General features: G+C 50.1%; 1 protein-coding gene across 1 annotated transcript; it reads left to right on the forward strand.

The window, feature by feature from the left end:
- Positions 1–1,027: 1,027 nt before the first annotated feature.
- On the forward strand, positions 1,028–7,272 carry GPR137C (G protein-coupled receptor 137C; the record flags this gene model as incomplete). Its single annotated transcript, XM_009581719.1, has 6 exons — positions 1,028–1,071; positions 1,831–2,059; positions 5,211–5,360; positions 5,920–6,042; positions 6,179–6,294; positions 7,101–7,272. Coding segments are annotated over 6 exons (834 nt in total), but the record flags the coding sequence as incomplete, so codon positions are not given.
- Between the last annotated feature and the right edge of the window lie 3,329 nt (positions 7,273–10,601).

Below are 10,601 nucleotides of genomic sequence, written 5' to 3' on the forward strand. Positions count from 1 at the left end.
TCTGCTCGGCAATATTGGAAAGGGTGTTGTGGGGTGGCTGAATATGAGCTGATGGTTCTCCTCCAGCCTTCCCAACCCAAATGGCTGGGGGTGCAGGCATGGCTTCAGTACCCTGCAGTCTGAGGAGAAGCCTGTGAGCCTTTGCTTTGAAGCACTGGTTCTTCTTGTGCAACTTTCAGCTTGAGTCTCCTAATCCCTTGTGTGGTGAAGAGATTAACAGAACCCAGATCCACTCTTGGACAGAGCGTGTGTTGCTTTGAAGAGTGAAATAGTCTGCAAATAACTGACTGTCATCTAATATACTTGTCTGTCAAGTGTGCCGTGCAACTTGGCAGGCTGGGCCTTCCACCTCTGGAGGACTTCCTACCATCTCAGAGTTACTTTTCAGGCGTATTTGGCCTACAAACATTTTAAGGGTGGAGGAGCTGTGAGCTCCAAATGCTTGTTACAGCCTGCAGGTCCATAATCCAATACCAGAGGGCTATTTTAGATCAGCTATTTGTCTTGCTAAAGCACAGCAGCTGAAGCAGCCTTCTCTAACAATGAAATAAAGCATGATTGAGGTCCTAAAATATGCAGCACAGAACACTGCGCAAAGTAGATGTATTTTTGAATGTTCTTAGTGACTACTGACTGCTAAACTCCCTGCTTTTCTTGAAGTCCTTAGGTGTGGTGTTATTAAAGTCCTTGTCACATATGAAATATTTAGTATGTTTATAGGGACATGGTTTAGTGGTGGACTTGGCAATGTTAGGTTTACAGTTGGACTTGATGATCTTAAAGGTCTTTTGCAACCTAAATGATTCTATGCCTATTGGACACCTACTTTTGGGCTTGGCTCTTGCAGGAAAAAGAATACCAGTCTTTCTTGCAAGTGGGTCCAGTGCAAGACTTGGTGCTAATAGATAATCTAGAGTCCTTCAAGATATCCAAGTGGACGCTGGCTTCCCTGTTGTATATATTTTTACTAAACTTAAAGGAGAACTGTAGTTCATGTTAAGTAATGCTGTGCAAATCTTTCCCCCAGGTCATATTCAAAGTGAAATGTGCAGCTGAATTCAACAAGTACAAGTAAGTGATACTTTTCTAATGTTACCTTCAAAGCTGGCTTAAGGTGAACTCATGCTGCAGTGCTGGGAATGAGAACTTCAGACCCCAGAGACTGAATAGAGCTAATGCCGTACCTAGCTGGGCTCTGACAAGGGATCAGTGTTGTGCCTTGGAGCAGGACTGGGAGCTTCAAGGGTACCAAGGAGCTAAAGCATATGCTGCATGCCTCCGTACATGTCACCAGCATCCTAGTACCGGTGCTGCTAGCAAATGAGGTGAACTCTCGAGGTCATTCTGAACTGTTCCATCCCCAGAAAAGATCTGCAGCATAAGGCTTGAGCAATAGGTGGGACCTGTGTGCAGCTCAGGTGCTTCCTAGCCATTTCCAGGGAAACCCACAATGGAAAATGCTAGCTCCAGAGGCTTTCAATAAAGAAGTTGCAGTGGTTGTGATGACTCATAGCTTATTGACTGAAGTTAATGCAGAGCTAGAGCAACACTTAAAATCTGCAAGATAAGAACCTGACTGTCAGAAGATGAATCTTGTAACTCATGACTACTTACACTGCTCTTGCATTATGAGAGCAGCTCAAACAAATACTCTGCAGACTTGGGCTGTCAATACAACCACTGAAACTTGCTGGAATGTCTGATCTTCACAGCCAGCAGAGCACTGGGCATGCTGGGATGTTCTCTTGCCCGATGAGACAGGAGGGTTGGTGGAGAATGACCCCAGAATTGTCTGACTTGAACTCCATTTTTCCCCCACCATCTCTCCAGGGTCCTGTTGTATCTGGGGTCCATATTTACCAGCCTCCTCTTCTTAGTTGTGAACTTAACTTGTGCAATGTTGATCCATGGTGAAGTCCCGGAGAACCAGCTGAGGTGGACAGTCCTTGCCCGTGCCCTAGTCAACGACAGCCTCTTCATCCTCTGTGCTATCTCGCTGGCTTGCTGCATGTGCAAACTGGGAAAGATGTCTTCAGCGAATGTCTACCTCGAGTCTAAGGTAGGTAAATGCCTTGTCAACTACACTAGAACTGCACAATCATCAGCTGGATTCTCAACTGGATCTGTGTGTGCTTACTCAGAGCAATGCTGGCCTGTGGCACCTGAGCTACTCTTGCTTAAATACTCCTTCCAGTGTGGAGGTGGCAGCTCTCAGACTCCTCCCTCCAGAAAGTGCATGCTCCTGCTGTAGGAATGAAGTGCCCTACGTGTTTTAGGGGAATATATTGTCAGCAGCTTTGCTGGCACAACAGGAGACTTATGAGCTGCTTATGCTTTTCAGGTTTAGAAGTATAATTTAGGGTTTGACTGGCAGAGAGGGTTCTCTAAAAGTAGCAGATGCAGTTTCTGCAATATATTGTCACTAAGGACAGTAAAGTGTGCAGCATATTGTTATCTCTGGCAGATGCATAACCATTCTCTGCAAAGGTGATCCCCCCAGCAGTCCAGCTTTAGCTGCTGGCTTGCTTGAGCCAGAGGCAGTGCTCGCCTGTCCTGGATGAGATCAGCTTCCTGGAAGGGGAGGAGAAGTTGCTGTAGGTCCTGCCCCAAGGCAGAAGGACAGGTGGGGGCCTGAACATACACAGCTCTTCTCAAACAGGTAGGAAAGTGGATAAGCCACCAGCAGTCTTATCTTTGTGTGGCAGTAGGCTGCAATTAAATGTGCACTTGAGCTGCCTCCTCTTCCTCTGGGAAGCCATATTGCTCCTATCAAAGGCAGTGATTCCAGGGTGGCTGGCCTGTTGAGAAGGGCAGACAGCAGTCTCTTGATGAGCCTGAAAACATCTATAGGAAAAACCTGAGCACCTGATTGTAGTCAGGCTCAGGGAAGCCAGCTGCCTGGCTGTAGTACTTCTGAGCTACTGTCTTTTCCCAGTAGTAAAGCTCCTCACCCCATATGCTCTGAATTGCCTCTTTCCAGGTGTCAGAAAGTGGGGTTCTGGCCTCCTGCAGAGACCTTATTTCCAATGTCCCCTCAATCAGCTGAATCTATATGGTCTTAAAGCACTGCCAAGCCTGGCTCAGGTGAGAGGCTGCCCAGAGCGTAGAGCTCCTGGAGGCTGTTGGATGGTTCTGTCCCCCCTCAGGAAGAGAATGAAGAGGGTGACAAGCTGCCTTGCAGCAGACACTGCTACAAAGCCATTCTGGATCCAGACGACTGCCTTGCAGTGGCTGGAGGCATCTCCTTGTTCATTAGGAGGCCATCTGCATGACCACTCAAGTGGCTGCAGTCCACTGCCCCTTCTCTTAGAGAGGACAGCTGAGTGAAAGCTGAGAGGGCAGCCAGAGCTATGCTGTCAAGGTTGAAGCTGAGGTTTTCTGTAGGAGAAGCCTGGGCCTCTTAAGCAGCAGTGAGCATCGGTGGTTGCCCGGAATCCAGGGTGTGTGGGCCATGGGCAGCTGGGAGTGGCTGCCTAGCTGGCTCTTGTGACAGCTGTCCACAGAGGCTGTAGATTGCAGCCAGGAGATCTGAAGTGAGACAGAGGAGCCATGACTAAGCTGAGAACTTGCTTGCATCCCTGCTTGTATGGGCCAGGTATCCAGCTCTGACTGGCTTTGGACACTAATTAACTTATCAAGTTCACCCAGCAGTAGTTTATGAATGCAGTAACTTCCTCTAGTTACATGCCTGAGGCTGCCTGTGGGGCCGTGCTCTTCTACAAAATGCTCTAGAGAAGCCTGCTCTCAGGTTGAATACTCAACCTCACTGTCTGGTAAAGGCCTCTTGCGTTCAAATGCTGTCTCCCTTCCCTGCCTTGGAGGCATCCCCAGACCTCGTGTTGTGGAGGAGCTGCAAAAATAGGGTGGGGATGAGCAGAAGTGTTACACAAATGCCTGAAAAGGTCCTGCCTCCTGAACTCCAGCTGTGAACCTGCTGACTCAAACCAATGCAGCAAGGCTGGAGGGGCCCAGTGAGGCTGCTGCCTCCACTGAAGGTAGGAAGGTTCGAGCCATTTGACACTTGAGAAGGAGGCTGTGCTACTGAGCTGCTGCCAGATCCTGCACTGCAGTCCTTGTCAGCTGGTGACTTGCTTCACTAGCCTTTCTGCCTCTTACTCTGCTATCCCAAATACCAAGGGCTCAGCTAACAGCACTAGAGCAGGCTGCATTCTTGTGCTTCGGTGGTGTCACAGGGACTTGTCTGTTAGCAGCACTCTTCCAAGACGTGGTCTTGAGCAAGTGCTATAGACCTAGCACACCCATAGCTTGGATGTGGAGCAGGTCAATGAGATGTGCTTCCTGAGCTGATTGTCTCTCTAAAAACAAAGGCAAGTCAGCTGCTGGGATGTGTTCGTCTGCCCACTTACTGGCTTCTGCTGTGCAGTGACTGGTAGCTACCAGTAGCTATTAAAAGGCTTCATGGGTGTATTTAGCAAAGAAATGGAGACACTTGCAGATCTTCAGGTAGCTTTCTCTCCCATGGCTAGCTGTCCAGGAAAGGTAGGTACCGTGACCTTCAGGTACCTCATGCAGCTATCCCTCTGACAGCACTGCATCTGAACCATTGTGGAGAAAGCTGGTCTTCACCAGCACAGGGACAGCTAGCAGGAGGCAGAGGTCCTGCAACATCTAGCCAGCCTTTAGCATGCTGCTCAGCAAAGCCTGGTTTGTCCCACAGCAGTGCTGGAGTTCAGGTGCTGGGTCTTTCTGCCTATTCTCAGAGTTGCCCACCCCAAATATTTGGGCTTCTTTCCTAGACAAACATTGTGTTCAATGTCAGGGGTGCCAAACTGCTGTAGCGTGGATGAGCCAGGTGGATGTCTCTGCTGTAACATCTGATCAGAAGCAGCAAGACGATTTTCATAATGGTTGTCGGTTGGCTTCTGGAGGCTACCACAGTAAGGCAGTGGGCGGGATAGCATCTCTCTGGACCACCAGTTTGAAGCTGACTGATAAGATCTTGAGAACGATGCTCCTGTGCCTCAAGTTTTCCCTGCTCCCTGGTGACACTGGCTGTATAGCTCTGCTACTGCAGTGAACTCATCACACAAGGAAGTTCTTAACCAGCTCTGAATATTTTAGCAACAACGTACAAATGTTCTAGGTCATTCTTGCCTGCACAGTTTTTCATGCATTCAAGTGGGGGGGTGTGGGAAATTGCAGCTCTGTAGGAAGGCCTGTATTAAAACTGTTTTTTCTTCCTGTTCTAGGGAACATCTGTCTGCCAGGCTATTCTTGTGGGATCTGTAGTCGCTCTTCTGTATTCCTCAAGGGCTTGCTATAACCTGGTAGCTGTGGCCATATCTCCAGACAATGTTCCTGGTCCTTTTAACTATGGCTGGGACAACCTTTCGGACAAGGTAAGTGTCTGTCACCTGCAATCCAGAGCTAGTAAAGTGAAAGGCAGTTACTCCACTGCCCTGTGAGGGCATGTGTAGGTGAAAAGAGGGCTGTTTGTGGGTGTCTGTTTAGCTGAACCCCCAGACAAGCTGGCTTTCTGCCTTCAGAAGCCCTGCTTGCTCTCTCCACCAGAGCAAACCTGAATTTTCCTCTTTGGCTACTTCTACAGGAGGAGTTCCCTATTGTGCTCTTCAGTTTTAGCCTGCCAACTCTTCTTTTGGGGGAGAGGAGGAACAAGTCAACTAGAGCAGAAAAGCAATGCTTAATCAGGCGTGGCTGTGTGCAAGGGAGAGTCATTGGTGTGGGGAGGGAGCTAACAGTACCCTGGTAGCACACTGAAGAGAACTATCTCACTAAAACCAGTAGCAGCAGTCAGGTAGGGGTCACTATTCTGGTTTAGGGACTCCTGCCTTTGTAAGGTTTCTCTGCATTCCTAGTTCTAAGCTGCGTGCTGTGTCCAGCTTTGGTAGCTCTCCTGATGGCTAGGATTATACAGAGCCCTCTAACTTCTGTCCACAGGTGCATGTGGAAGTGAGCAGTGAAGAATATGTGGTGTTTGGAGTGGTCCTCTTCCTCTGGGAGCTGGTGCCAACGACTTTCGTGGTGCTGTTCTTCCGGGCTCAGAGACTGAGTCAGAACTTGGTAGGTCTGAGCAAGCTGCTGTAGCTTGAGTACCCCTGTGCAGGGAGGAGCTCCAAAGTCCCTGGGGTGGGAGGGCAGGCCTTTGGGAAGACACTCAGATAGCTCACTTCTGGCCTAACTCCTTTCTCTTTAACAGACTCCAGCGGGGATGGTCAATAGTCACAGTTACAGCTCCAGAGCCTACTTCTTTGACAATCCGAGGCGCTATGACAGCGATGATGACTTGTCACGGCTTGGGGCCAGAGAAGGAGGGTAAGCATTGTTGGGCAAGTGAAAGCTTGGCTGCTATCCTACTGCCCTGTGTGGAAGCAACAGAGCTCTTGGGTTCTGCTCTTAGGAAGAAAATCTGTTGTGAGAGGCAGCTTGGGCAAGGTGGATGGGGCAAGGAGCCTTCTGCCTGAGCTTGTTTTTGTTCCCTTCTGCAGCTCAAAGGAGCTATTTTTATTAGACAGGAGTGACCAGCTCTGAGAGGTGGATGTCGCATTGGGTGCTCACAGGTAGAAGTATGCAGTGGCTACAGACCAGAGGCCTCATCCAGGAGGGCTGACCTTGCTGGGATCACTCCTCAGCTGTGGGGGCAGAGGGTTATTAAATGACCTCCAGAGGAGTTTCTCCATGGGAAAATGAGAGGTGGTGAAGTCCTGGGAAGGATGTGGTCTCTGGGAGCTAACTGGGACAAAGCTCTGCAGGAACACCTGGTGTGGGGGAGAATGGTCAGGTATCCCCAGCAAAACTGTAAGGGGAAACCCAACAGCCCTGTCCTTCACTTGCTGCTCAGGGGTCTGAACTCCACCTGCCCAGGGGTGTAGTGAGGGGTTCAGAGGTTCTGGCTCTGCTTGACCAGTTTTGTAGGTCCTGGTGCTCTTCTCCTTGTACCTGTTTCCTCAAAGCCAGGTTCCTTGGAGATAATTGTGCCTGCATGTCATAGCCTGCTTTTGCAGACTTGGATACCCTGATCAGTGCTGGGAGCAGAAGTTTCTCCTAGCAGTGGAGACTAGCCACAGCCAAATTATTCATCTCTAAGAGTCCATGTTTGGTTTTTCTGTCTCTCCTCCCAGCTTGGCCACCCCTCAGTGCTCTGGCTGCTATGGGTCCCTGGCTGGGAATGACAGCTACGCGGTGGGTCCCCATCTCGGCGGAACCGCTACAGACAGTGCCCCCTTGCTCTTTGCCGCAGGCGGCTCGGAGATGAATAATCACCATAGCTCATACCCTGCACCACAGAACTGAAGAGGCTGCAAGGTCCCTTTCTTCCCAGAAGTGGCATTCATGTATAGGATTGTAACCTGGTTTTCTCTTTCCTTCTTCCCTGAAGCATCTAACTCATCGACACAAACATTCCACTACCTGCTGCAGCTGTAAGCAGGACTGAGCCTATGGCTGCAGGCAGTAAGCAAGAGAACTGTGACTTTAAGGTACCATGTAGCAAAGTGAAGCTGAACTCTCTGGAAGCTTTTTTTTTGGTCTGGTCTTCAAGATGTTGGCAGCTAAATGCACCAGAGCTTCCTCACTAGAAAAGAAACATCAAATGCATATTTGCACTTTTATCTGCACACTTGGAAGGAACGAATCTTGCTCAGACTGTGCTTGGTCTGAGACTGTTCTAGTTACTCTTTTAATTGCACATCCATAGCTGGGAGAGGCACTGTCTTCCTGCAAAGACGTGTTCCGTGAAGTACTCTGCATCCTGACTCACTTGGGAGTGTGAAGCTCTGTCAACCGAGCGCGTTACGGGCAGGGCCTCCTGCGGTGAATGTTTAAGCATACTGTGCCATATTCACACCCAGCAGGGCTGATGCCTCTGGGCTGAGTGTGGTCTTGCTCTGACTGCTGGTCCTTGTTTCACCTGATTGCTGAATTGTCCTACCTAGGATTGTGGGTTCAAAGCTGAGCTCAAAGCATATCCTAGCAGAGGCCTGTGAGGGTGAGATCAAGTGCTCCTACTGGCATTAAGATCACTACGCTGTAACCAACCCACTAGCTTATGGCAAAGGAACAGGGCTGTCTTGGATGGTAGCTGCTGTCAAGTGAGGGGGCAAGACTTTATAGGCTGCTTTCCCTTCAGGGAAAGCTTAGAGTTGGAGCTGGCTCAGCAAGAGTGTGCGTGCAGGAACACGTGTGGCCCAAAGTGCATGTAAAACTAGGGCTGCTTTAACTGGTGGGTGGTGAGAGCAGTCCTGCTCCCTGCTCCTCTTCACCTATGGTGGGGCTCCCCTTTTTGCCCTCAGTATTAAATTGCATTTAGCAGATAACCAAGAGTTTTAACCTGAAGTGAATATGAACTGCTGGGGTCCCCACTGAGGTGCAGGAGGTGTCTGTCTGCTTGTGGAGGCAATGCCTGCTTGTTGCAGAGGGAAGTGGCAGATGCTGTGGCGATCTGGTCCCTGGCCTCCCTTGCTCTCCCCTGCCATGGGGCAGGACTGTGGGCCTGGAGTCCTCCCACTGCCACAGTAGCTGTGTCAGCAGGGCTTACTGGTGTACATGGGGTTTGAGTGTACTGGGTCAGTCTGGGAGGAGGTTTCTTTAACCAAAATAGGCAAGTTTGACCTGTAGCTCCATTGGGCTCTTGGAGATGAGGCTTGATGTTATTCCTGGCTTGTTCCTAAGCCCTATGTGGGGATGAGTAAAGCAGCTTTGGACACAGACTTAGATGGAGGCACTGGTCCTGGGAGGGACCTCTAGTGACAACCTGAACTGGAACTGCTTTTAACCTACCTAGAGTTGCTCCTGCTGTTCAAACCCAAGTCTGACACTGATGGACCCAGCTGGGGTGAAGGACTTACCTGTGCGTGGAGTGGTACAGTGCTGCTTCACTCTGGGTGTGGGACACTGGGCTGGGGTCTGATGCTGGAGGGACCCCACCACTGTGTGTGGGAGAAACTCCAAGTGCTAGGGCAGCCCCAGCCTCTCCTCACTTGCTGTGTGCTCACTGGTATGGCCTGGTCACCTGATCACCCACCTTGCTTGTACTGAGCCAGGTGTCACTTGTCACACTGAGAACACCCTGTCCCTCTGTGTGGTCTCCTGTGCTGGCTTGTGGGCCTCTCCCTGCTAACCTGCTTCACTCTTGCTGGCCCAAAAAAAGGAGCAACCCCTGCTTCTTTTTGGAGAAGGGGCCGAGATGACAACTTTCAGCACATCCCTCTTGCTCTAGTACTTGAACCAGAGAGCTCCACCCTGACTGCTGTGGCTCTCCTGGCTGCGCTACCTTTCGTGGTGTAAGGGACTGGTCTCCTTGCCTCGGCTGGGGTGCAGAAACAGGTTGCTCCATCTCAATCACTGCTTGACTTATGGCAAAGCTAATGAAGGACCTGGACTCAGTGCATTGCCCTTCTTTCTTCTCCCATAAGTCACCAAAGACAGTAAGTGATGCTAGTGGCCCCTGTTCTTGCTTAAATTCCAAAGCACTAGGAGCACTTTAAGTTTTTCTTTGGAGGGAAAGGAGAGTAGTGCAAAAAAAACCTTAAAAAATAAAAAATTAAAGGGCTACAGGCTCATTGTTCATATTGCACTGAAGCACACAACAACAATATGATCTTCCTGGCATTAGGATGGCAGGTCGGGGCAGTGAGTCTCGTTGCTAATGTACTTGTGAGTGACTGGCAAAGTGTTTTGGTTTTATTCATTTGTACGGATGGCCGTTAATTTCAAAACTCTTGACTGCTCCTGCTGGGGCCAGTCCCGTGTTTTACTGAAGTAATTTATAGCTGAGAAGTACAATGACTTTTTTAATGCATAGTTGCCTTTCATTAAACTTTCTTTTTTTGGTATGGTTTAACAGTGTTTTGGCTTTGCAGTCAGGCAGCAGCTGGCTGCAACAGGAAGCTGTGGCCAATGAATGTACCTATTTGTTCTTCACTAAACTGTAACCAAGCACTACTATGTTGAAATAAAAAAAAAAAAAAGAGTTTCTGTGCTAGGTTGCTGGCGGCCTGGCTGCGTTTTGCTCTTGGTGCGACCCAGCCCAGCCAGCTCCAGCCGTGGTCCTGCAGTCCCCCTTGTCCTGGCCGGGGGCTGGGTTGGCTGTGCCAGCACAGGACCCTGGATATCTGACTGCACTGCCAAGCCATGGCCGGAAACTCGGTAAAGCTGCTTCTTGATGGGCTGTGAGGGCTGAGTCAGACCTGGTGTAGCTCGCTCCAGTGTGACTGCAGCATCCCCTCAAGTCCCTCTCCAGGCTTAAATCTGGTTGGGTGCAGAGCACCCAGAGGTGATTTTTGCGAGGGGTCCTGCAGTTCCCCTTTGCAGCTGTCGTTTTCTGGGGCTGGGGAGAGCAGAGCAGCTTGCTTTCCCCCTGCCCTTGCCGTGTGCTTTATCCTCTGATGTTTTTTGGGGCTGGCTGTGGCTCAGAGGGATGTAGTGCTTCCCCTTGTCCCCAGCTTGTGAGGCACAACATGCTTGAACCACATCCTCTGTACCTCACTGTCTTCGCTTCCACACACACAGCTCCCAGGGCAGGTCGGGAGACAATTCAGGGTGTGGGCTGTGCTTTGTCCCCTTCTTGGGACCTGCGATCCCTCCAGCCTCCTCTGCGGCACTGAGCTGTGGAGGAGCTGAAA

The sequence above is a fragment of the Fulmarus glacialis genome, unplaced genomic scaffold (assembly GCF_000690835.1).
Source record: "Fulmarus glacialis isolate BGI_N327 unplaced genomic scaffold, ASM69083v1 scaffold35247, whole genome shotgun sequence".
NCBI lineage: Eukaryota > Metazoa > Chordata > Aves > Procellariiformes > Procellariidae > Fulmarus > Fulmarus glacialis.